This window comes from Gymnoscopelus microlampas (genome assembly GCF_963454915.1).
Source record: "Gymnoscopelus microlampas genome assembly, chromosome: 3".
Lineage (NCBI taxonomy): Eukaryota > Metazoa > Chordata > Actinopteri > Myctophiformes > Myctophidae > Gymnoscopelus > Gymnoscopelus microlampas.
This window is the reverse complement of record NC_139940.1, coordinates 47,235,201-47,263,096: the sequence shown is the minus strand read 5'-3', so window position 1 is coordinate 47,263,096 and position 27,896 is coordinate 47,235,201. Positions and strand designations below refer to the sequence as shown.

Sequence of the window (27,896 nt, the reverse complement as noted above, 5' to 3'; positions counted from 1 at the left end):
CATACACAGAAACAATGCATGCAGACTTTCCCGCCGCCAGTAGCGTATGGTGGGTTCTAACGTGGACCGGGCCAGATTCTTAACCATGTTGCTTCTTAACCATGTTGCTCGCGCAACATGGTTTGACGGGGAAACCGGTTTTTAATGGCCACCCATTAACAATCCGGCCGAATGCAAATAAGCCCGATTTGAAAACAAAGGCGAATTTCTGTGGTTGGCTACAACAGAATGGGTGATGGGGTGCTAATGTTGTTATGTTGATTTTTAGTTTTTTTCCCATGGGGGAGCAGAGTTTTCCAGACCGGGCCATGGCCCCATTGGCCTCTATGACGATACGCCCTTGCCCGCCGCACCCTGCAAAAGCATCCTTAACTTTAATATTTTGTCTCTGTCGGAAGGAAACCTCTTATGTCCAAAGCTGTCACTTTTCAGGATTCAAATTCAAAAATAGCAAAAGAAGTAGATCTACAAGCTCGAAACGCATCACTTTCCAATAGTAATCATAGCTTTATTGAGTATTTTTTCAGTAACGGGGTCTCCCCGTCTCTGCAGCTCTTTAGTAAACAAAAACAAAAAATGTTCAGGTCGGGAGAGAGAACTCATACAAGATAAAGGAAGTGATGACACAAAGAAATGAGCAAAATGTACAGAATTGGAACTGGAGCACAATTACATTTAAGCTGATAAATGGGTTCTCTCTACTGATTGGCTGAAATTTGCAACCCACCTGAAAATGTTTTTTTCATGTATAATCTCAATGATTACTATCAGAATGTAGAGCTTTACCATGTTCCCCCTTTTTTTAAACACATTTTCTTTCTGTTGTTTTAACCAAATATCCCTTACCCTAAGTATGCAAGATCCCAAGAGAAGCCTCCACTGCTCTGTAACCTCTGTGTGCCTCCAATCAAGCAGATTACATGTCATAATGCGAGCTGGCGGCAGTGGCGGGGGGGGGGGGGGGGGGGGGCATTTATAGGCTACATGTGGATGGAGGTATTTCCCAACTGTTGCACCCTGCTGAAGCAGACTCTTATGTAAGGGATCCGGGCAGCTGCTTGGTTGTCTGACTGACTGGCCGAAATTATTTTATTTTATACGTTTACTTGGGAAGGACAGCACATATTAATGAACACCACACATACAATGCAATGTAAATACGCCGGATTTAGCAAGAATGCTATATTTCCATCCGCAGCCCCCATACAGAAAGCAAGCAACGTTAAAACAAAGAGCACATATAAATATCACCAAAAGGGTACAAACAGAAGAGAAAAAAGCAACGGTAAAAAAATTGTTCACATGTTTCCTTGTCCATAATCTCCCAAGAACAGATTCTGCTCTCCACTTGAATCTGTCGGGGGGGTTCGTCAAATCGCGTACGCACTGGCCTGCAAGTGGGCGTGCCTTCAAATCAGGAAGCAGGCCGCACTTTACGCAATCAAATGTAGTGGGCGGGATTTACGTGTCTGCCGATCATTCCCCACTAGAAACAAACCGAAACTCATTTAACAATAGCGTCCTCGGAGCAGACAAAACCACGGAAAGATATTCACATTTAACTTGCTCTTTCATCATAGAAACAAGTGGGCTTATAACCAAAACGATCCATGTTCTCTGGGAGAAGTGGTGTTAGTGTTCCGTGTAGAAATATTGTTAGTGGGAATGAAAACAGTCGCACCACCGGAAGTGAAAGGCTGAAGGCAGACCAAAACCCCGGTTTCCTTGCGGGAACGCATCGGTGTCATTTTAAGATTTTCTTTGGCTCAAAAATATCAGATATACAAGCGCATAGCATATGAAGTTGTAGATCTGCTATGTTTGAAAAATCGTGAACATCTGTGCAAATCTGTGAATATATATTCTTCAAGCTAACATTTTTAGCCCTGTTACAACTTCTGGGGGTCCCTGGAACAAAATATTTCGAGATGGGGATCCACGGTCAAATACATATCATTTTGGGTGGTCCTTGACATGAAAAAGTTTGTGAACCACTGATATTATAGCAACATAGGTTTTTTAAAAAAGGGGAAAAAAACATTTGTAGAAACCCCTGAAGCTAAGATTTGAGTTACACATGTAAGCTTTAATAATATATATATTCAAAGATTTGCACACATTTTCCACGATTTTTCCAATAAATAGCAGATCTACAAGCTCATAGTACGGCACTCGGAGCCGCGCAATGAGCTTGCATATCAGACAGATATGCGTTCCCGGATTGAATTGGTTAAATGTGTGACTTTCTGAATCATGGAGCTCCACTCCATCCTGACAGGGCACTTAGTGGAGGGGTGTGTCTTAGTGGAGGGGTGTGGGAGATGTCTGACAGAAGGGTGTTGTGGGTGTGGCTTCGAGGGGGGAGGTCTGCACTGCAGCAGCAGCTCCACCCCCCCCCCCCCCCCCACTCCAGGGCCCTGTCTGTCATGTCTGGCCCCCGTTTCCTGATTGGAGGAAAGCCTTATCTAAGTAAAGAAAAGACACTGATTAGAATAGAATTGTGAATAGAATACTGATGACGGAACCTCTTGAGTCGAATTTACAATCCAAACCTCCTCCTCTGAACGTTGTCGGCCTCAATAAGCTGCCACTATGAAACAATGATTATTAGTTTCATTGACGTCTGTGTACTGCTGGTTTTCAAAAGTGGGCTCCGGAGACCCTGCAGCCAGGGGTTTCCTTGAGGGGGTTCCAGGGGGTCCCCCGCAAACTCTGAAACATTTTAACCGTTTTATTTTTAACCCTATAATTTGGCTAGTCGAACAACAAGCTACAAGCTCACGACGCGCCTGTGTGGGCTTGTAGATATGCTTTTTCTTTTACATTTTTGAAAAGCTGTGGGAATAATTTAGTAAAGTCTTAACACAAATCTTCACTTATGGAGGTCCCTGGTACAAAATCCTTTCAGATGGGGGGTCCACGGCCAAATACGTTATCAATTGAGGGGTCCTGAGAACCACTGTCTTATCCATATAATACAGTACATGACGCATCCAGTGCCCCGTGGCGCTGTACACAGTTTCCATGAGCTGTGTGTGTGTGTGTGTATGTGCGTTTGAGTATGGTTGTGTTGTGTTGTGCGAGGGGAAGAGGTTGTCTTTGTTCTCTGGGTGGAGTACCGTTTCCTCCCTGTGTTTCCAGCCCCCCCGCCCTCCACCTCCACCCACCCCGTGTCACACAGCTGCAGGCAGCCAGAGAGAACGACCCACACTGGACCTCCGCTCCGTGAGACAATGACGTGACAGAACTCCCTCTCTCGGCGTTATCTGTGAGGAAGCCCTTCAGGAGCCTCAGAGACTCGAGGCCCGTCGTCAGCAGCATACCAGGCCAGCTTGATCCAGCCGGGGGCCTCCTCCTCCTCCTCCTCCAAGATTCTTTTTTTCCTGAGGAGCCGGAGGCGGTCGAATACATGCGGTCAATTAGCCGACGTACATACAAGCCTTCTCCAGATAAGGTCAACGCATTCGTCTTTCCCATGCGGAGCGCGCCTCCGTCGTCTCGGATCGAGCCCTCTGTGATCGTCAACCTCCCGGGAGCGATCGCTGTGGCAGCGTGCTAGCCTGGCTGGCACTGCCAGGACCTTTATCCCTGCCCTAACCAGGACCTTATCCCCTGCCCTGCCAGGACCTTATCCCTGCCCTAACCAGGACCTTATCCCCTGCCCTGCCAGGACCTTATCCCCTGCCCTGCCAGGACCTTATCCCTGCCCTAACCAGGACCTTATCCCTGCCTCTGGATCAGTGGGTTTTCAGCTGGAGCTGAACCACACTCTCGCTGTCCTGTCCAGAGGCTGCTGCTCCGCCAAGCACTGCCGTGTAGGAGAACCATGGGCTCAGTGGGATCAGAAGGAGCTGCCTGCCTTTAAGCGATGCATAATGTGGATGTTTTGTCAGCTGGGCTGGATTCTCAAGTTTCTACCGTGCCGTTAGGGGCTTGGATTTCCATGGTTTCGGAGTAGACACACACACACACACACACACTCACTACTGCCCCCCGCCCCCCCCCCCCGAGCTCAGCATCCCCCAAGTTGGTTGGTTGTCTGTCTGCCGTATAGTTTGAGCAGTGCTTATAAAAGCTCCTGACTTTTTTTTTGGATATAAGTGGTTTTAATCGTCCCCTTGAATGAATGGTGTGCCTTTTGGGGGGGGATCTCTGTTCGGGAGGACAGGAGGTTTGAGGGGTTTCCTCCATGGCATGCTGCCTCAAGTCGCGCCGCCGCCGAAGCTGGACACTGAGCAGCAGCCCTCTTCCAGGTAGAGACGCTACTTCTGTCAAGCATTGTGTGTCCAGAAAGTCAGCCCGTAGCAGCAAGTGAAAAAGAAGCTTCAACTATTTATTATTTTTCTGGCACAGCACCAAAATGGTCAGCTGTCTAGAACTGTGTGTGTGTGTGTGTGTGTGTGTGTGTGTGTGTGTGTGTGTGTGTGTGTGTGTGTGTGTGTGTGTGTGTGTGTGTGTGTGTGTGTGTGTGTGTGTGTGTGTGTGTGTGTGTGTGTGTATTGTAGTGTGGGACACCGTATATCCACCAAATACATATTCATGCACGCATGTCCCCCAACTCCAACAACAGCGATATACAGTACAGTAGCAACACAATTCTTTCAGAAAACTGTTTAAACGGGTTGAACCCTGTCTTTGTTGTTCTTGTCGTTAGACCCGATGACATTTTGCTTAATTTCCTCTGAAAAAAAAAAACCCACGACACAAACGTCCACACAGCAGGACAGCAGCGTTGCTTCGTTCTCATAAAAGTGCATTTTGTCCAGCGGGCCTGTCTGTCTGTCAGGTGGGTTCAGCGGGCATTGTGTGTGTTTTGACCAGAATTGTGTTGTGGGAACCAGCTCTTGTCGCCAGGACATCCTGTGTGAGGCACAGGGCTGGGTGCTCTACCTCCTCAGGCCCATTCTCTCTCTCTCTCTCTCTCTCTCTCTCTCTCTCTCTCTGTGCTGCCTGGTAAATATTATGTCTGTTGAGCACTGCTGAAAGAAATACTTTTTTTTTACTTATGTTAAAAGTAACAATATCACAAGTGTAGAAATACTTTGTTGCGAGTAAAACTGCCCTGTATTCAGCATTTTATAAAAGTATTGGAATCAAAATATACTTACAGTACCACAAGTAAACATACTAAAATGTATAAAGAAATAATTCTCTCTCACAACCCCAACGCGTAGATCACCTAATTTTCAAATAGCTGAAGTATGAGATAGGGCTTAAGTTTTGTAATAATAATCTAAATCTAAAGTAACTAGCTATACTAAAGATGTCTAATAATTGGAAAAAGCTGAAATATTAGGCTCTGAGATGTAGTGCAGAAGAAGTATTAAGTATCACAAAATGGAAATGTTCAAAGTAAGAGAAAAGTAGGTAATTTTTTTTACTCACAGCTGCACTATGTAACTTTCCTCTTCTACCCCGGATTTGAACCTGGTTTCCAGCACAAGTCCTGACATTTTTACCATTCAGCTAATAGAGCCTGCCTGCTTGTGTCTAGGTGAGACATGACCTTTGACTCGATCTAAATGTCTCAATGGAAGAGCAGGGAGACACAATACAACCACCCCAATTGTATACGTTATGTTGTATTAACATACACTACCAAACAGATTGGACAAAACTACATGTTTATTGATTTATGAGTAAATGTACTTGGTTCCTTTCTTTCCCCCACCACTGTTGCTGAGTTCAGCAGGTCCCATGCAGCCCCGGGAGAGCTGGCTCCCTCACAGCTGGCCGTCCTGAGCTCAGCAGCCTGTCAGTTAGCTGTCAGTCTCCCCTGGCACAATGGCGTTTTAGAGCAGAGGTCAGGCCTCAGCAGCAGGTTCTCTGTGAACGCTTTTGGCTGCGTTGGTATTCGTTGGAATGTGTGTGGATACGATACGCCAGTCAAAATTATGACATAATCACCTGTCCTGATGGCAATTCTTCTTTGAGATAATCACAATTATTCTTGCATGCCGATCGTCAGAATCGTTTAAATTCGTATGAATAAATTCACCGGTTGAAACATGCCAGAAATAGCCGTTTTGCAAGCTCACAGTGTACGTCACGTCGCAACTATTTTGGCCGTAGTACATTGTTTATCATTGGTACCGGTCATTGTCATTCATTTCTTTGTAGATTTAAGGTATTTGTCATATCTGCCCTGTGCAATGTTTGTTTACGAAGCCTAAAACAGAAAATGTATTTTGTCGCTGTTGGGTGGAAACTTCCATGATATCCAAAACAGTAACTTTTCCGGATACAAATCTAAAAGTAGCATAAATTGCAAATCGACAAGCTCGGAACGCGTTGCTTCGTGTCACGTTTCTGCTACTTTTGATGCCTTTGTGTGACACGGTAGTATGATCCAAGTAATGCATTAATTTATGAGCTAAAAGTTAGCTTAGATGTTTTATATGTTTTTATACTGGAACGATTTATATGTTCCAGTGTTCAATGTCAAAAGCACAATTAAATCATTAATCTCAATTATTTGTCTAGCAATTAATCGTGATCTAAAATGTCATGATCATGACAGTCCTATGTATGGAGACATGGTGCAGATGTGTGCACTGTCTGCGTGATTGCGTCCATGTGCGTGGTGGAAGGCTGATAAGGGACCCCCCCCCCAACTGTGGAATGTGAACACTGGAGTGTGGGAAGCTCTGGCAGGGAGCCAACGGACGTGGGATCTCACCTCCTCCTCCTCCTCCCGTTGACCATGGAGGAGTTCATGACTCCTTAGCAAACCCCCCGGCCGGGCCAAGACACACACACCATCCCAGAGAGCTAACTGCTAAAGATAAATAACGGTCTTAATGAACGTAATCTTTTTCTCCTTAGGGCTGTCACGATCAGTAAGTAGGTTGGAGAGGTCGGTATCAGCCGAGATTGCGGGAGTCTATCCGGACAATTTCAATTGTGTTTTTGGCGTTGAACATTGGAACATATAAATATATTTAATTTGTATTTGGCTTTTAGGCTTTGTGAACAGAAATTCCAAAGAGCAGAAATGACAAATGACTTAAATATACAAAGAAATGACCTATTTAATAACTTTATACTTTCAAATCAAATTAAAACAATTTTCTATACACATTTTTTTTCAACATTTTTCAACATGGAAACGATTATGGCTATTATACAAAAAATAATTGCGATTAGGCTATTGTGTAATAATTGTGACAAACTTCTGTTCTTACAATTTACATTTTAGTCATTTAGCGGACGCTCTTAATCCAAAGTGATTTACAGTAAACAAGGAAAACACAAGGAAATGCATCAAATGCACAGAAATACTAATGCAGGATCATAGGTAAACCAAGAACCTATCATGAGTCAAAACAGTATAATATATATAAAAAAAAAACAATCTGTACATTCAAACTACACACTATAGGATGCCACGTGAACCTGGCATTTGTCTACATAACATGCTATGTAACCTGCCCTTTCTTTAGTGAGAGGGCAGGGAAGGGGTCAGTTCACGTATCGGCAAGAAAACTGCAGCTCTGTTCTGGAAATACCAGGAGTGCCTGTTGGTGTTGTAGTCATGACGACGGTCCAGTCATGATGGAGACCATACCAAAGCAGCGGTCATGTGACCTCAAACCCCAAACCGCAATTTGTTTCTTTTCTCCAAGAGCAAAGTTAGAAAAGTGCACAAATCAATCTCTTATTAAGAATGCATATACAAGCTAGCCTTGTAATAAACGATTACTCTTCTATATTTTAAAAGAAAGACTTAAAGCGGCACTGTCACTTTTTTTAATGAATGCAATACAATTTTGTCCACTCTGTATGGTAGAGTATGTTAATACAATATAACTTATACAATCGGGGTGGTTGTATTTTGTCCCCCTGCTCTTCTATTGAGACTTTTAGATCATGTCAAAGGTCATGTCTCACCTAGACACAGGCTCTGACATGAAGTTTGACCTGAAGATCAAGATTAAACTTATCCCCTGAGCAAGCAGGCAGGCTCTATTAGCTCAATGGTCAAAAATGTCAGGACTGTCAGCACAGGAAACTATGTTCAAATCCGGGCTAGGAGAGGAAAGTTACTTAGCGCAGCTTTAATGTGATTTAGATCCTTTGAGAAATTCATTATTTAAGCGCAAGATAAAACTGGGACAAAACAGTTTTGAGTTCAACGGCAGACAGATTGGCATTTGACTGTTGATCATTATTGTCTTTGTCTGTTGATCTGTTCCTAATTTGAGCATTTCCGTGCAAATCAGGAACATTCCGAATTAACTTCAACATTGTACAAAGAACTCTGACGTTTCGCAGGCCGTGGATTAGTCTTTTTTTTTTACCACTTAAACCGTATACTTAGTTGACCGGATTCCCAAGGGCTCTATACTAGGCTCTATCCTGTTTACACTCTACACACTTTGGTTCCATTTGTACACTCTCAGAGTTACAGCCACATAAGGGTCCATTTGGTTCCATTTGGATATACATCGTTTATCTGGGGACCCCCTGGAACCCCCTCAAGGACCCCTGGGCGTCCCCTTACCCCAATTTTAGAACCACCGGACTACAGGGTTCAAGTCATAGAGTTAAAAATAAGGTTCAAGTGGTTTAAAAACCCACCTCTCTCTCTCTCTCTCTCTCTCTCTCTCTCTCTCTCTCTTGCAGATGATGAAGTTGAGCAGCAGCAGCAGCACGGCACACCGGGGGGTGAGGGGGGGGGCAGCACGGGCGAAGGGACCCCTCCCCCCAAGCGCAAGGGCAAGTTCTCCACCCTGGGCAAGATCTTCAAGCCCTGGAAGTGGAGGAAGAAGAAGAGCAGCGACAAGTTCCAGGAGACGTCAGAAGGTCCGTGTGATTGGTTGAATACTTTATTAACAGTTTGCAGCACAGAGGGACAGTTATACAATGATGCTAAAAGGATAACACAAAAACTGTTTCCATTGTGGTCCTACGTATTCAATTCATCAAGACATATAAAGACATGTAATATACCATACAAGAGCAATACTAGGAGCATTAACCCATTCAATCCGGGAACGCATCTGTGTTATTTTTAGAAGTCTTTGGCTATTCAAAAATAGCAGATATACAGGCTCGAGTGCCGCGCTATGAGCTTGTAGATCTGCTTTTTTTTTTTTTTATTGTGAAAATCTTTGAATATACAGGCCTATATCTTTTTAAGCGAACATGTGTAACTCAAATCTTTGCTTCTGGGGGGGTCCCTGGCAGGAGCAAAATATTTTGAGATGGGGGTCCGTAGCCGAATACAAATATAATTTTGGGGGTCCTTGACATGAAAAAGTTTGGGAACCACTGATATAGCAACATACGTTTTTCAGAAACCAGTTTTAGAAGACATTTGTAGCATGGGTTCCCGGATTGAATGGGTTAAAAGTATATTGACAGAAAAACAGTGGGGGGTCATTTCATTTGGCATGCTAGAAGACTTGCAGGTGCTCTTTTATGGCGGTTTTGAAGGAGGGCAGACTAGGGAGTCACACTTTTTGATGTCTGGTGGTGGTAGGGCATTCCACATAGAATGAATGAATTCATCCCCATGTGTGTGCCCAAATCTGGGGGGATGAGATCAGTGGAGTGTTTAGCGCTCCTCTGATGATGTCATTGTGTTTGTTTGTCGTCCAGCACTGTTACGTTTTATCACAGTTCCTCAGTGAGTCAGTTTTCCTGTCCCCCAGTGTCCCCAGTGTGTCCCCTCTGGCCAGTGGTGTAAAGTAACTTAAGTACATTTATTTACTCAAGTACTGTACTTAAGTACAAGTTTGACTTATTTTCACTATGCTTGAGTATTTTCAGTTTTCAGTACTTTTACTTCTACTCCACTACATCCCAGAGGCAAATATAGTACTTTTACTCCACTACAATGATTTGACAACTTTAGTTACTGTTTACTTTTCAGATATAAATAATGATATTATGAAACATACATTAACCACTGTAGCCCTATTTTATACCTAGGATATTTGAAAATAGACGATCTACAAGCTCACAATGCATCGCACCGCAACGTAACATTTTTGTACTTTTACTTTTGGTACTTTAAGTACATTTTGATACGATGAAGTAAATTTAGAATTCTGGACTTTTACTTGTAACAGTATACTTCTACATTGCAGTATTAATAATTTTACTTAAGTAAAACATTTGAGTACTTTTTTCACCATGGCTGTCGCAGTGCGTTCACTCACTGCACTTCCATTGAATTCCATTGAAAAGCCAGTTATTTTGGGCCCAGTGTTAAAACGAGGCTTCAGAGCAGAAACACACACACAGTGACCCTGCTGAGTGAAGATCTGTAGACTTAACATCTTTGAGTTCTGCTACGCATCAGTGTATGTGAGCTCATTGCCAATAGAAACCTAATGCGCTGGCTTCAATTCTGTGTGCATGTGTGTGTGCGTGTGCGTGTGCGTGTGCGTGTGCGTGTGTGTGTGCGTGTGCGTGTGCGTGTGCGTGTGTGTGTGCGTGTGCGTGTGTGCGCATGTGCGTGTGCGTGTGCGTGTGCAGTTCTGGAGAGGCAGATGTCGATGAGACGGACGCGGCAGGAGCTTATAGAACAGGGAGTGCTGAAGGAGGTCCCAGACAATGGTAAGTCAGTCTCTCTCTCTCTCTCTCTCTCTCTCTCTCTCTCTCTCTCTCTCTCTCTCTCTCTCTCAGTCGACTGATTTCAGTCATTTGGATTCCATAGAAGCCAGCATGTCTTCTATGGAAGTATGTTGCGCAGCGAAAATTCGTAGCTAAAAGATAAACTGCTACAAGTTACAACAAGCTCTCGCCACGCATAAAAAATGGGTGAAGTGCTCCTTTAATGACTTAAAGTATTAAATACGCTGACGTGACGCTGTAGTATGATCAATTTACGAAAAAAAAACACAAAAAGTTAACCATTCAATCCGGGTACGCATCTGTGTCATTTTAGATTTTAGCTATAGCCATTATTTTATTCTTTGGCTATTCAAAAATAGCAGATCTACAAGCTCATATCGCTGCACCATAGGGCAGCCTGTTTAACAAAAAGTAACTGTTTTTTTTCAAAATGTATTAATGAACACAATATCTGTGGTACGGGAAATACCATTATGATCAAACCAGTCCAGTTTTACTTTACACACACGCACGTACGCACGCACGCACCCTCCCTCATGACAGAAACACCAGTATTACCAAATAGCAATTAATCATCTGAAACACGTTTCTATTTAAAAGTTTTTGACGGCAACTTAAAGGAGTATAGTTCACCCAAAAAAGTACTTATTTTATATCAATTACACACACAATGAAGCCTTGAATTCATGGAGATATATATTTTTTTTTTTGTCGCATTCCTAAGCCAATAATTTGATGACCCGGAGACTCCTATGAGATTTTTTGGGTGGTGAACTATAATGCTTCTTTAAAAAAGGAGGGAAAAGTGAGGGAGATGATATGAGCTGGAGAAAAGTGAAAAGAAGAACTGTGCCCTCTGACGAAGTACGATGTCAAAATCCTCTCATTTTGCTCTGAGAGTGTACAAACATTGAACACTCAGGATTTTGCTGTGTTATAGCTCAGGGCAGCGATATAGAGAGAGAGAGAGTTGCGTCATGCTTTGATCTCGCTACAAAGCGGGATGTTGCCTCCTGTAGTTCCAAACATTGGAACTTCCTCATTGAGACATTCTTACAATGGGAGTCTATGCTAGTGACGTAACTCTCTCTCTCTCTCGCGCACGCTCTATATCGCTGGCTCAGGGTGTACGGTACGGCACGGACAGCAGAACTATGCTGTCGCCGGAGCCCATTTATAAAAATTAGGGCCTGGTGGTTTATCGCCCCGCAAGCAGCACTTCCATCCACACGGGGCCGGGGTTTAGTGACACCTCCCCTCAATCCAAGCTCTTTTTACTGCTGTGAAATCATGTCCAGGTGCTGCTCCGAGGGGAACGCGGATCCATAAATCCTCCTACATTTAGCACTGCGCTGCTGCAGCGGCCCTGCTTCAGCCCAGCCAGCTTAAACACTGTTCGACCTGGAGTCCCCCCTGATGTCAGCCATGTCATAGGCGAAGATTTCCCCCAAAAAAATCCCAAACGTTTCAAATTCTTTTAGTAAAAAATGGACTAATTGACGAGCTTTGGTCCTCACTAATACTCATGATGAAATGGCACCATTTTTTTCTACTCGGTCTGTGTCTCATAGGAGGTCTGTGGACAGGCCAGAAACCCGTCTACCAGTGACATCATCGTTAGGCAGAATTTTTTTTTCCAACAAGATTTCACATTTCTTATTTAGATTTTTATTAACACGAGAACAATGGCTTCTATTATTGCATTGCAACTTTCCAGGAATAGAAAGCCTGCAGTTTCTATTAGCTTGGATTCCCCGTCGATGATGTCACTGGTAGACGGGACTCAGAACTGTCCACAGCCCTCGTCTGAGACTCAGACTGAGTAGAAACTAATTGTGCCATTTTATCATGAGCATTAGTGAGGACCAATTATATGAAGATAGGTTGAAAATGGGTGAAGTCATCCTTTAAGCGGTTAAACTGTTAACATGTTAAGGGCTGTTTACTATAATTATGTTGTCTTTCTAATAGCCGAACGACAACCAATCAGCTTGTAGAAGAAAAAAATATATACATTTTTTTTTTTATTTGATCTCTATTTATCTTGAAGCAAATAAAAACGTAGTACAGAGAAATCCATACTCCATACATCATCAACACAATAACGGCGCACAACTGTTTTTGTTCAAGAAGGGGCAGAGAGAAGCGAAAGATTTGTCTTTCCCCCCAAAATCAGTTATTTGTATTAAAACAGATTATCGGTTGTGATGTTTTTTCTTCATAATCGATTTGTTCATTGAACTGTTGCATCCTCCCTGACTCTTGTGTCTCTGTGTGCAGCAGAGGCCGACGACGCGCAGAGCGTCAAGCAGCCCTACGTGAAGAACGGCCACACCCTGCCCGTGGGGGGCGGGGGCGGGGGCGGAGGCGGAGGCGGAGCCATCATCGGGGGCGGGCACGGCGTTGGGCGGAGCCCGTGCAACCAGGGCAAGCTGCCCTCCGAGCCCGACTTCAGGATGAACCAGGCCTGGATAGCACAGCAACAACAACAGCTGCTACAGCAACAGCAACAACAGCTACAGCAACAGCAGCAGGATGACCGTAGGGGGCGCTATCATCCCGACGGAGGAGGAGGAGGAGACCGCCGGGGGGGACACCCCCAGGTAAGGGCAGCAACTATTGATTATGTCGTTGCGGTCGGTCAGAAACCTCTTATCATTCTCCATATTTTAACTTTATTTTTTTCCCCCGTAAATTAACGCCCTACTTGATCATTCTACAGCGTCACACAAAAGTTTCAAAAGTAGCAGATCTACAAGCACGTAATCATTTTCTAAATGTTTCCAAAATAGTGGAAATAGCCACTAAATAGCAAATTTCCGCTATTTTTGAAAATTGTTTGACTATGCATAAAATAATATTTAACAGATTTTGTTTGTAAAGAACACGATTTTGACGATTGTCGTCTCGCGTCAGGTAGAAACCTCATATGTCTAAAACTGTTACTTTTTCAGGATTCAAATGAAAAATTAGAAAAAGTAGCAGATCTACAAGCTCAAAACGCGTCGCTTCGTGCCGCGTTTCAAGCCTGTAGATCTGCTACTGTTGATGCTTCTGTGTGACGCTGTAGTGTGATCAACTAGGACGTTAATTTACAAAAACAGAAAAAGTTAAAATATGGACATAAGAGGTTTCTGCGCCGACAGCTTTATGTGAAACAAAAAATTCTATTATCTCAAACAATTTCAATCAGGGCGATTAGTGTATTAATGATGACAGGCCTACTACCCCCCCCAGGGTCACAGGGGAGGAGGTGGGATGCATGAGGACGTGCGACGAGGAGGAGGCGGAGGAGGGGGAGGAGGGCCCCGGGCGATGCCGCCGCTGCACGCCGAGGGCGAGTGGAGGTCCAACATGGCGTGGCAGGGACAGCAGGGGGGCCTGGGGGGGCCGGGGGGTCCGGGGGAGATGATGGACGGCGGTGGTCCTCACCACGGGAGGCGAGGAGGAGGAGGAGGAGGAGGCAGGCTCCACCCGGAGGACGGCCAGAGGAGGCCCCACCTGCAGAAGGCCCCGTCGGAGGACGGCAGGAAGTCCCGGCCCGCCGAGGCGGAGTGGAAGCCCACCCTCACCCGACACACGTCCGAGGACGGACGGAGCCGCAGGGGTGAGCACGCCGTCTCTTTTGATTTGATTGCTTGAATACTTTATTGACCCATTCAATTCCGGGAACGCATCTGTGTCATTTTAAGATTTCTTTTGGCTATTCAAAAATAGCAGATATACAAGCCCATAGCGTGGCTATGCGGCCGCGCTATGGGCTTGTATATCTGCTATTTATTTATTTTTATCGTGGAAATTGTGTGTAAATCTTTACAAATGTCTTCTAAATCGAAAAAAGGTTTTCTGAAAAACATATGATGCTATATCAGTGGTTCTCAAAAATGTTCATGTCATCAAATGATATGTATTTTCGTGCTCGTTTCGAGCTTGTAGATCTGCTATTCTTGAATAGCCAAAGTGTAAAATAATGGTTATAGCTCAAATCTAAAATGACACAGATGCGTTCCTGGATTGAATGGGTTAACAGTTTGCAAAAAGTACAGAGGTACAGTTATACAATAACGCTAAAAGGATAACACAAAAAGGCTTGTTTCTTTGTTTTTTGGGGCTTGTTTCCATTGTAGTCCTGTGTATTCAATTCATCAAGACATATAACGACATGCAATACTGTACAAGAGATCACTAGGAAGTATATTTACAGTATAAAAGCAGTGGGGGGTCATTTCTTTTGGAAAGCTATAGAAGACTTGGCTAAGTTGCAAATTGCAGACAGGTGCTCTTTCCTGGTGGTTTCGAAAGCGGGAGTCACTTTTTGATGGCTGGTGGTAGGGCCAGCGTGATGTAACTATGAGAGTGGCGACACTAGCGTTGACTCCCATTGTAAGAATGGAATGAGGAAGTTCCAATGTTTGGAACTGCAGGAGGCAACATCCCGCTTTGCGGCGAGATCAAAGCGTGACGCAACTCTCTCTTCTACACTCTGGGTAGGGCATTCCACATTTTGGTGGCATCATAGTAGAATGAATTCATCCACATGTTTGTGCCGAATCAGAGAGAGAGAGAGAGAGAGAGAGAGAGAGAATCCCATCTCTCTCTTCTCTGTTCTCTCTTCTCTCTTCTCTCTTCTCTCTCCTCTCTCGCCTGATTGGCCTGTATGCTCCCAAAAGTTATTCCCTCAGAAACCAGGGAGTGTCATAGCGCTAGAGGCATAAACCTCTGGATTCTTATGAGTTTTGCGAGTGTATTCAAACACTTCTCGATATACTTTGTTTGGTATACATTATGTCCCATGTTTTATTCTAACTTGTAGTGGCCGGCGACATTGGGCTACTCGATATGTTATTCATGTGGTGAATACCCCCCCCAACCTGATTTGGATTGTTGGGGAATCTGTGGCCTAGACCAGATCACACTGGTCAGTTCATAATGAAAACCGGGGGGCCGTGTGGAAAAACCTGGAGAGGAGAGACGCGAGGCTTCTCCGTTTCCATTCTGATCCTCCTGCCTCATGAGATCCATCATGTGGCTCCAACGTTACGTGCCGACTGAACGTAAACGCATGGATTCAAGTTCTCTCTCACTACGACCGATTTCAGTCATTTGGATTCCATACGATATACAAGCTCATAGCGCGGCACCGAGTGCCGTGCTATGAGCTTGTAGATCTGCTATTTTTGAAAAATCGTGAAAATTATTTTTTTCAATTTTTTTTTTTAGGATTTTGAAATTTTTTAGAAGTGGCCTCAGGTCTTAATGGGTTAAATATTGTATTTATTTTAGAAATAGTTCATCTTTCACTCAATAGGAACAACTCCCGTCAAACGTTGATGATGTCATTTGTCCATGTGTGGTCCAACCCTATGGAATGTATGGAATGCATATACTAATATAAAGCATTTAAAATATTGCTTTGATGCTCATATTAACCTCAGGCGGTATTACGTTGGTCTTGCATTCCATACATTCCATAGGGCTGGACCACACATGGACAAAATGACATCATCAACCTGCGACGGAAGCGGTTGAGAGAAAGAATAAATAAAATATTTAAGGTGTTTTCAATTTCTAATTTTATACACATAGGGCAATTATAATGTATTAAGGCATATAAGGCATACTAGCCGTATAGATTAACCCATTAAGACCTGAGGCGATTCTTAAAAATGTTTTCTAAATCCTAACATTTTTTTGAAAAAAAAAAAAAAAAATGTTCAAGATTTTTCAAAAATAGCAGATATACAAGCTCATAGCGTGGCACCCATAGCCAAAGAAATCTAAAGTGACACTGATGCGTTCCAGGTCTTCTTCTTCCTCCTTTTCACACTGTTTTCACAAATCAGAGCTTTATTTTGCTTTGATCCATGCGTAAACGTATGATTGAGATCATTATGAGATCAGCCCTCCCGTCTGTCTGTCTGTCTGTCTGTCTGTCTGTCTGTCTGTCTGTCTGTCTGTCTGTCTGTCTGTCTGTCTGTCTGTCTGTCTGTCTGTCTGTCTGTCTGTCTGTCTGTCTCCTCCTCGTGTCCTGTCCTCCCCAGATATAGACGGGCCACCCGTCGGCTCCCAGGGGCCCTGCTCCAGCTACCGCTTTTTCCTATTCAAGAGCTAGGGGAGGGAATAGCTCGTCCTAGCTAGCTCCTCCTAATTAATGCGACACCACATCAGTAGGCCCATTACCGCCGCCCTTTTAGTGCTTAATGCATTAAGACCGGGAACGCATCTGTGTCATTTTAACATTTATTTAGATTTGTTTTTATATCGTGGGAAATGTTTGCTAATCTTTGAATATATATATATATATATGTATATATGTGCAGTATATGTTTTAAAGCAAACATTTCCAGGGGCTCCCTGGAACAACATATTTTGAGATGGGGTTTCGCGGCAAAATACATATAATTTTGGGGGTCCTTAACATGGAAAGGTTGTAGCACCACTGATATAGAAACATACTGTTAGGATTTAGAAAACATTTTTAGAATTATGTATTTGGCCGCGGACCCCCATCTCAAAATGTTTTGTTCCAGGGACCCCCATGAAGCAAATATTTAGTTACAAAATATATATATATATATATTCAAAGATTTGCACATATTTTCAAGATAAAAAAATAAAATAGCAGATCTACAAGCTCATAGTGCGACACTCAGTGCCGCACTATGAGCTTGTATATCTGCTATTTTTGAATAGACAAAGAAATCTTAAAATGACACAGATGCGTTCCCGGTCTTAATGGGTTAATGCTGTTGTACTAATGGCTGCTGAGGAGGAGCTGACGTTTATTGGTTTATAGCTTTAAACCATTACGCTTTGAGGGGATAATATTGCTTCTACTACACGCCTGTTAGATGTCAGTTATCCTGTTGAATGGATTCAATCGCCTCACTTTGTCTCTCTGAGTTGAGTTCCTATAGTGGCTGTTATTCTACCACCTCTCTCTCTCTCTCTCTCTCTCTCTCTCTCTCTCTCTCTCTCTCTCTCTCTCTCTCTCTCTCTCTCAGCCACTCTCTCTCTCTGTCACTCTCTTTCTTTCTCCGTCACTCTCTCGCTCTCTCTCTGTCTCTCTCTGTCACTCTCTCTCTCTGTCACTCTCACTCCCTCCGTCTCTCTCCCCCTCTCTCTCCCTCCCTCCCTCCCTCTCTCTCTCTCCCTCCCTCCCTCCCTCACACTCTCTTTCGTACTTGGAGCTTACTCACTCCCTCTTTCACTCGTTCTCAGCTTTCTCTCTCTCTCCCTCCCTTCCTGGTCTTTTTGCTTCTTCCCTTTCCCTAGCTGGCCTACTTCCTCCTCTATGTGTGACATCACCATCATCAAGTCCTGTCTGCAAATAAATAACCCTGAACTTAAAACTTCACCGTTGAGGAATGGCAAGCGTGTGTGTGTGTGTGTGTGTGTGTGTGTGTGTGTGTGTGTGTGTGTGTGCGTGTGCGCGTGCGCCTGCGTGTGCGTGTATGTATGTGTGTGCGTGCGTGCGTGCGTTTGCGTGCTTGTATTACCACACTTGTGAGGACCGTCCAAATGTCCACAAGTATGTGTGTGTGTGTGGGCGGGTGCGGGCGGGTGCAGGAGCGTGGGAGCATGGAGGGTGATGGTGGTGTGGGTGCTGGGGGTACGGGTGGTAATTACAGCCGCCTGGACTGTTTATCTTGGCAGCTGATCCCAGATAATGTAATTCTCAAGGCAGCGCTATCACACACACACACACACACACACACACACACACACACACACACACACACACACACACACACACACACACACACACACACACACACACACACACACACACACACAGAGAGCCTGGAGTGGTGAAGCGGCAGAAAGCCGACTCTCCGCTCCGCTCGCTCGCTTCCTCTACTCAAACATTTAAATCAGAGATACCCAACCTGTGGGCCGGGGGCCAACTGGTGGGCCGTGAGGGCATTGCAAGTGGGCCCCCCAAATAGTCATTGGCAGATTTTAATTAACCCATTCAATCTGGGAACGCATCTCTGTCATTTTAATATTTCTTTGGGCTATTCAAAAATAAAGCTCATAAACAGGGTTGCCAGATCTGCTTATTATAATTTCCCCGCAAGATTGTATTTGAAAATAGCCGATCTACAAGCTCACAACGCGTCGCATCGCGACGCGTTGTGAGCTTGTAGATCGGCTATTTTCAAATAGCTGATGTATATGTTAAAGTGCTCATGTGGCCCATAGCCGCTTCTTTTGGGCTGGTTTTCCTAGACCTGGTTGCTTGTTTCTCTCACAGAATCTGGCAACACTGCTCATAGAGCGGCACAGAACAAAACATGTTGAGATGGGGGTCCACGGCCTACATCCTAACAGTATGTTGCTAGATCAGTGGTGCTCCAACTTTTCCATGTCAAGGACCCCCCAGCATTATATGTATTTGGCCGCGGACCGCGGGAATAGCAGACCTACAAGCTCACAACAGTCCCTTCTCATTCCATCGATCCAGCAGTATTGGCCTCAATCTGTGCTGAGTAGGGGATACAGCCCATTTATCTGACACAGTCAGGTGGGATGAGCTCTAATTCCATTCTAGCTACTTGCACCGTTTCATACGTATAGAATGTAGGTCAGGGTGCTTTAGAAGCAGCAGTGGGACAGATGCAAACGTAAAGAAACAATATGAACATACGGTGGTTCTCAAAGTGGGGTCCAGGGACCCCCAGGCGTCTTTTAAGGGGGTTATATGGGGTCCCCAGCTACATTAGTTAATATATGATAAAAATCACACCCAGTGTGAAGTGGGTGGTGTGGTCACAGTGGTCATCACAGACCCATGACTCACTTTAAAAAAAACATAAATGTGTTTTTCTTAAGTGCATAGTCCTATTTATAGGTTGTTAATTTCATCATGTGTCTCGCTAGCCAATCACAGTGCTAGATAGAGTCAGCCAATAGAGTCAGCCAATCACAGTGCAGCTAGTGGTCATCACAGTGATGGAAGCTCACTTAAAGAAAAGTATAGATTTGCATTGAATGTGTAGGGGTTAGGGGTGTACAATGGGTGGCCAATCACAGTGCAGGGTTAGGGGGGTACAATGGGTGGCCAATCGCAGTGCAGCAAATGTCAATGTCCCAACCCCACATATAGGGGCGGCTACACCCCCCAAAAATCTGTTTAACCACATTGAACCTATACATAATACAATATTTTGTTTTTTAAATTAATATTTTTGAAACATTTTAACAGCATTAAAAGAGACCCCCTTGTATGGGGGTCTCTGGCACAATTTATTACCAAAACCGTGGCCGCAGAAACTTAATTTAAGAACATTTATTTGACATGAAAAGTTTGAGAACTACTGGTTCAAAGACTCTAAATACACCGCTAGCGGCCCCTTGAGGCCGTGCTGATCCTCACACCCAACCAGGCCAAAGTGGTTTGAACTGACCGACTGCTATCCGATCTACAAGCTTAAAACACGGCACGCTGTGCTGCACGTTTTAGAGCTTGTAGATCTGATATTTTTGCTACTTTTGTTTGTATGCGAAGTAGGGAATTAATTTACGGGAAATAAGACGTTTCTGCCCGACAGCAGACATACAGTATATGTATACGTAATTACGTATATATATATTTGATTATATGACCTGTTTCTATCCTGTCTCTTTCTCCTGCTCTTACTTTATCTCTCTATTCTCCTTTCACACACAGAACCTACAAACTGATGAAGCCCACATGAACAAAACTAAACAATTTCACCCACTTCTATACACCTGTGAACCTGTGATATGACAATAAAGCTGTCTTCATAGAGTCAGACAGCCATTATGTTCCTGACCAGTGGTGTAAAGTAACTAAGTACATTTACTCAAGTACTATACTTAAGTACAATTTAGTATTTCAAAATTTCAGTACTTTTACTTCTACTCCACTATATCTCATGAGTCATGGGCAAATATTCAACTTTTACTCCACTACTAATAATTTGAAAACTTTAGTTACTAGTTGCTTTGTAGATTTGGATTATCATTTCATATGAAACATACATTAATCACTTCAGCCCTATATACATTTCGGCCATTTGAAAATAGCCGATCTACAAGCTCACAATGTGTCGCATCGCGACACATTGTGAGCTGTAGATCGGCTATTTCTATACATTTTATACATTTGGACATTCTGCATAATGAGTACTTTCTACTTTTGGTACTTTATGTACATTTTGAGACCAATACTTTTAATCAAGTACATTTTTTTATCCGGACTTTTACTTGTAACAGAGTATTTCTACATTGCAGTATTGATACTTTTACTTAAGTAAAAAATGTAGCCTACTTTTTCCACCACTGCTCCTGACATGGAAGCATTGCATTCTGGGCCGTGTCTCTCCACAGAGTCCGACGGCCACTACGTCCCTGACATGGACGCCCTGCGGGACACCCTCCGGGAGCCGCTGCCCCCCAAGCAGTCGGTCATGCCCCCCAAGTGGCTGGTGAGCCCCGCGTCCCCGGAGCTCGGCGCCGGCGGCGAGGCGGGATCGCCGCGGACTCTGCCCAACCACCACCACCATCACCACCACCACCACCACCACAACACCATCCCGTACTCGCCCTCCAACTCCTCGGCGGCGGCGGGGGCGGGGCCCAAGCCCGCTCGGTCCGTCTCCGCCGGTGGCGGTGCCGGCAGCCCACAGTCTCCGGCCGCGGCGAGCCTCACGCCGACCTCGGGCAAGCAGCCGCCCATGCCCCCGCCCAAACCGGTGAACAGGACCAACGCCGCCATGATGGGTGAGTACCGTACCGTACCGACCGCTGACACGCTTGGTTCACAATGTGGGGACCGCCAGGTGGGTCCCAAGCATAGATAGATAGATAGATAGTTAGACAGATAGATGACAGGACGTTTAAAAGGATCCCTGGCTAATAAATCTTATATGCTTTAATACAGTATAATTTCCCTAAAATTAAACTAAAATTGAAAAACACCTTAAATATTGTATTTATTTTAGAAATAGTTTGTCTTTCACTCAATAAGAACAAGTCCTGTCGCAGGTTGATGATGTCATGTGTCCATGTATGGTTCAGTCCTATGAAATGCATGGAATGCATGTGCTAATAAAAATATTAAAAATATTATTATATATTAACTTAACTAACGTATTAAATTGTTTTTTATTAGCCCATGCATTCCATTGGGCTGGACCACACATGGACATATGACATCATCAACTTGCGACAGGAGCGGCCCCTATTGAGTGAAAGACAAACTATTTCTAAAATAAATAAAACATAATATTTTTTTTTATTTGAGTTATATAGGGCAATTATAATGTATTAAAGCATATAAGGCGTGTTAGCCAGGGATCCTTTTAAGCACAGAAACGGTTGATACATTCGAACGAGCGAGCGCTCTGGACATGATATCCAAAGCGCTCCTGCGAATGCGTTCTGTGGACAACATCCCCTAAGGGTCCATTCCTTTCCACTTGTACACTCTCACAGATAAATTAATACTGAAGATGTTTACAGTCTAGATTGGGGTCCCAGAAATACAATTCGTATCAACTGGGGGGTCCGTGGCTTAATGCATATTAAAACTGCATAAAAATATGTACAATTACAGAGCTAACATACCCACATGTTAAGCCATGCGTTATGCACAGTCAGGCGCTCCGTCGTTGGAACGCGTAGTCACATTTACCCACGGGCGTACACACACACACACACACACACACACACACACACACACACACACACACACACACCCACACCCACACCCACACCCACACACACACAGTACAGTAGTACATGTTACTCTGCATACTGTAGTGCACACAACAACACGTGCGCACTCACGGGTTAGTGCACAAGTGACAGCACAAAGCACTCTTCTGTTGCTCGCATGACAGACGACATGGACAGGCTCTCCCCGGAGAGTCAACATAGTAACCCATGCGAACACACACACACACACACACACACACACACACACACACACACACACACACACACACACACACACACACACACACACACACACACACACACACACACGTTTGTTTTACTATACTTGCGAGGACATAAACATAGTGACAGGCATTTATGAAAGTCTTTTTGACCTTTTCTTTTGACGGTTTCTGTGTTTTTGGTGCACGACACCGGCAAGTAACGAAATTTGGTATATTTAGTATAAATCCGGTATAACTCTAAACCTAACTTCTAGATGTCTAATTCTAACCCTAAACACAACCTGAATCTCTCCCTAATTGTAAGATCTTTTTTTTTTCTTTCTACCATAAAACCACTGTGGACCAGGAAAATTGTCCTCACAACTTCTGTCTTATAGTCTTATGTCTCAAATTCTGCTATACTTGTCAGACATTTGGTCCTCACCTGTATAATAATATGCAAGTACACACACACACACACACACACACACACACACACACACACACACACACACACACACACACACACACACACACACACACACACACACACACATGCGCGCGGAGAGACACGTACTGTACTGTATCCTGGTAACGATGCTAGGTGAACAGCTTGAGCAGCTGTTCCCCAGCTGACTGCTTAATAAGCCTGTGGACTATCTTTTGGAAGCAGCTTCACTGCACCGTAACGCTGTGAAGAGGATAAACAGAGACTCTGGTGGCCGATGATGGAGGCCGCAGCTTCACTGTACCGTATGTACGCAGTGATGAAGATAAAGCAGGGATCCCCGTGGATTCAAGCAAAAATAAAATCACTGTGTGAAAGGTTTCCTAAACAATTTACACAATAATGTAAAAGAATGATGATGATTTAGTCATATTGTTCCTGCTGTTCTACATACTGCCAACCAGGTGAAGAAATCACGAGCCTCTAAAGGAGTAGTTCACCTTATTTTCTATCAATTACACACTGTGAAGCATTGAATTCATGGAGATCTTTTAGTTTTTGTCACATTCTGAAGCCAATAATTTGACGACCGGCGGAAAGATGCTAATGTAGCCTTTGAGAAATGTATTGACATAGGAATGCGACAAAAACAAAAACATCTCCATGAATTCAATGCTTCATGGCGTGTTTAATTGATAGAAAATACGTATTTTTTCCGGGGTGAACTACTCCTTTAACCTTTGCTTTTATGAAATATCCATTAGAGTTTTATGGAAAATGCTCCTAAACTAGTTGGACCACTTCAAATGTTCTTATCTTTAAAAAACTTTACAGAAAATAGCTTGTAGATCGGCTATTTTCGCAACATGCTTTCCATAGAAGGCATGCTGGCTTCTATGGAATCAAAATGACTTAAATCAGTCGTATAGCGACTGAGAACTTGAATCCAGGGACTCTGGAGGCTGATGGCAGAAGCTTCACTGTACTGTACTGTATACGCAGTGAAGAAGATAACAGGCTGATGGCAGAAGCTTCACTGTACTGTACTGTATAAGCAGTGAAGAAGATAACAGGCTGATGGAAGGAAGCTGCTGCACAGATGCTGGCTTCTTGTCTCGTTGTTGTTGTTTGTTTACTGTAGGTTTCTCTCCTCGGGGGATCTGGACTTTATTCCCATTAGCGCATGGCTGTCTCTCTCTCTCTCTCTCTCTCTCTCTCTCTCTCTCTCTCTCTTATCTGCAGGGATGATGATAGGACTGGTGCCTTGTATCTTGTTTTGATATCGCTTAATGTCATTACATCGGCCTCGATAGTGTTTGACTGAAATGAGTCACGGTTGCCGGTAACGCAACTTAGAATGAGCCGATATAAACATTACGATCTTCGATGCCAAAGGTGCTCTAGCTAAGTGATGTATTTTTGTTAAAACAGAAGGTTTATTGTTAAAAAGTTAAAGCTCTATTAGTAATCACGGCTATTATAGAGTGTTTGTTCAGTAACAGGGGTCTCCCCGTATCTCCAGCTCTTTAATAAACAGAAAATACATTTTCCGGTGGATTACAAATTTCACCCAATCGGGAGATAGAACCTCACAGAGATAGTTTAATAACTTGCGTTCCAGTTCCCATTTTGTTCTGCTCATTTGTTTGTTTCATCACTTCCCATTGTAGTTTATCCTGTATTCTATTGTGAGTTCTCTCTCCTGATTGGAATTGGTATCCTCTGACCTGAAAACTTATTTTCTGTTTACCAAAGAGCTGGAGAGATGGAGAGACTGAAGAACCACTCGACAGCAATGATTACTATCAAAATGTAACACTTATTCTAACAAAAGAGAATCACTTACTGCACGCACACAATTTAACCCTGAGGGTGTACAAATGGACCTGCAAGGATCCATTTGGTCCCATTTGTACACTCTCAAAGTTACACATGGATAAATGAACACGGAGGATTGTTACTGTGTGTTTTTTACTCTCTGGAGCCACCTGTTAGACCTGTGCTTGTTTACCATGTGAGGATAACTCCTCAAATGGGGCAAAAAATAGTCAGACACCTCACTTGGTTTTATAGTTTGTTGCCAACGTCTAGCAGATGGAACAAATTGCACCACGCCGTGTGGAAATTAGCAGTGGGCGCCAGCATTTTCTGCTTCACAACACCAGAGCACCAGGCCAATGACCAGACCAGTCCCACTGACTGTTGACTCTGTTTCTGTTTAGAGCAAGAAATATATTCATACAACAATTATCAGCCGATCGATTGGATCGGCGCCGTAATCGGGGATGCACGATTTAGACTTTTTGGCCGATTAATTGCCACGGTCAAATCGACCGATACTGGTATCGGAATACAAGTTTCTGGTAGGGTTTACCTTACACCTGTTATACAGTAACCTGCCTGTGATTCTGATGCAGACTTCTAAAAAAAAAACTTGTTGACCCTCTTGAAAGCATCCCCAGAAAATTGAAGCGGTAGCCTTCATCATCACAAAAGGATTATTCAGCTTCATATGAAAAATATATATATAAAATAAAATATCGGCTAAAACCGATATATATATTATTTTGATATCGGTTCGATGCCGATATTGCATATTGCCACCGATTGCCACCGATAACCGATTCCTTGTGTATTCCCTAGCCGTGATATAATTATCGACGGAACATGAAGTATTTAAAAGGTGAACACAGAAAGATGGAAGCTTATTAAACAGGAGCAGGGGCGAAAACGAGGTCCAAAAAAGAGCCTACGTCAGCGCCCCCCCTGCTGGGTACACTGTGTCCATCCATATGCTTGCCAGTCATTCCATGGTACGCTAGCTGAAGCCACCTCCGTCTCGTCTCCTCCTCCTCCTCCCCCGTCAGCCTCCGCCCTGCAGGGGGCAGACAACGCCCAGCTTCCCCTCTACTGGTCCTGCTGGAAGCGGGAGTGCGACTATGATGTCTACCTGTCCCTGCCCGTCTACCTGTGCCGGCGGGCGGGAGGCCTGCGCTCAGGTAAAGCAAGCCACGCCCTCTCTTGGTGGTATCCCGCCGCCCCGCCCCCGCCCCGCCCGCACGGCCGGGGGGCCTCTGAGGCTGCGCTCTATCCTCCCCATCATGTCGGCTCCGTTCCAGCTGTCAAATATTGTCCCTTTTTAATGGCCGTCGGATGCTAGTGTTAATTAACTTGCCCATGGCCTGGAATGTTACATGGCACTGTGATTAGACTGCATGAGCGTAACAAGCGCGCGTGTTTGTGTGTGCGTGTGTGTGTGTGTGTGTGTGTGTGTGTGTGTGTGTGTGTGTGTGTGTGTGTGTGTGTGTGTGTGTGTGTGTGTGTGTGTGTGTGTGTGTGTGTGTGTGTGTGTGTGTGTGTGTGTGTGTGTGTGTGTGTGTGTGTGTGTGTGTGTGTGTGTGTGTGTGTGTGTGTGTGTGTGATGCCTGGTGCATAATAAAGGGGGAGAGAGAGCGTGTTGGCGTAAGGAGTGAGTGCTGTGTGTGTAAGTGCTTGCACCTTGGGCATGTACAGTGAGGAAGGTTTGTTCTGAAACATTGAGCTGTGGTCTGCTCTGCGTCAGGTGACCCCCCCCCCCACAATCCACTACATGTCTGCTCTTCTGGATGCATGGATGCATGGATGGATGGATGGATGGATGGATGGATGGATGGAGCAGAATCACTTTTATTGTCACATCATCAACAGGTTTACAGGACTGGTGTGAAGAAGTATAGGTGAAATTCTATTTTGTGCAAAGCTCCATCATTTGCAGTTTTTTTCGGAAAAGAAAAAAGAAAGAGACATAGAGGGAGAGCAAGGAGAAAAACCATTGGAAGGAAACAGAAAAATCAAAGATATATCTACATGTGTATATATACTTACTGTACACATAGCAGCAGGTATGTACTGTACATGAGGTTAGACTAGGGTGACCAGACGCAGGTGCGCCGATTTATGTGCGCGGCCGTGGGGGCTCAACTCGACCCCGACTAGCCCCTCCCCCCCAGCCGAAAAAAACGAAAAAAATGAACATTTTCTCTGTCTGGGCTATAGTTCTAGGTGTTAATGGCATCGCGTTGCCGGCTCTCTCGCGGGGGCGCATTTGAACCTTCAGAGCTGCGCCCTGCTATAGTAATGGTAATGGTACTGTAAGTTTGAGCCCCGACATCTGAGATTGATGTGAGGGCTGATCATTTCGGATGGGGGCTTAAGCCCAGAGGCCCCCGCGGTATCGGCGTCTATGACCAGACTTCCCGGTTTAACCGGGATTGTCTCGTTTTCAAGCTGCGTGTCCCGCCAAATAATATCCCGCCAAATGTCTCTAAAATACTAATACTATGTCCCTGTTTTCAACATTCACTACAAAATTGTCCCGGTTTTCGGCTAGAATTACAATAATAACAGTTGTTTCCAGTGGTTGCATAGACATTTATCATGTTCTTTTCATGCTGACAGGCTCGCCTAACCAATCAGAAAACATGAACAAATGCGTTGCGTGTCTGAATGCAACGCTGAGGCTGATATTTGTCAATCAGTCGTTGCCTGTATGCAACACCTATGGTGTGTATACACGTGTGCGCGTGCACATGAATGGGCGAGCGTGTGCGACGCGTTGTGAGTTTTTGATCTGCTATTTTGGGCAAAGGTTCCACTCCAGACTATGGACGCTGGGGTTCAAGAAGTGGTTAACAAAAGTGTCATTTTAACAGTTTTAAGCATATTTTGATTATCGCGATAATATCGTAAATTGCTATTATTTCATGTCACAATAATCGTGACATGACATTTTCCTATCGTCTCATCCCTATGCATCCACAGGAAGGTATTCTGCATGAGGCAAAAACAAACAACAACAACAATAACCTCGACAGGTCAAATCCACGTGGTAGTTCCACGTATCAATCCAGCATAATAAGGAAAAACAAGCAGTCCATCAAAGGAAAGTGTTCCAGTGTGGCAGGCTGGTGACAGGC

At 44.3% G+C, this 27,896-nt stretch overlaps 1 protein-coding gene across 1 annotated transcript in view; it reads left to right on the top strand.

Annotated features, from left to right (window-relative positions):
• phactr4b (phosphatase and actin regulator 4b) overlaps positions 1–27,896 on the top strand; it is a 43,965-nt gene that overhangs the window by 1,116 nt on the left and 14,953 nt on the right. The window contains exons 2-7 of the mRNA XM_084052354.1: positions 8,626–8,805; positions 10,486–10,566; positions 12,865–13,187; positions 13,804–14,191; positions 20,941–21,333; positions 25,809–25,940. Of these exons, the coding sequence (XP_083908480.1) occupies positions 8,626–8,805; positions 10,486–10,566; positions 12,865–13,187; positions 13,804–14,191; positions 20,941–21,333; positions 25,809–25,940 (1,497 nt within the window). The remainder of the gene's footprint in view (positions 1–8,625; positions 8,806–10,485; positions 10,567–12,864; positions 13,188–13,803; positions 14,192–20,940; positions 21,334–25,808; positions 25,941–27,896) is intronic.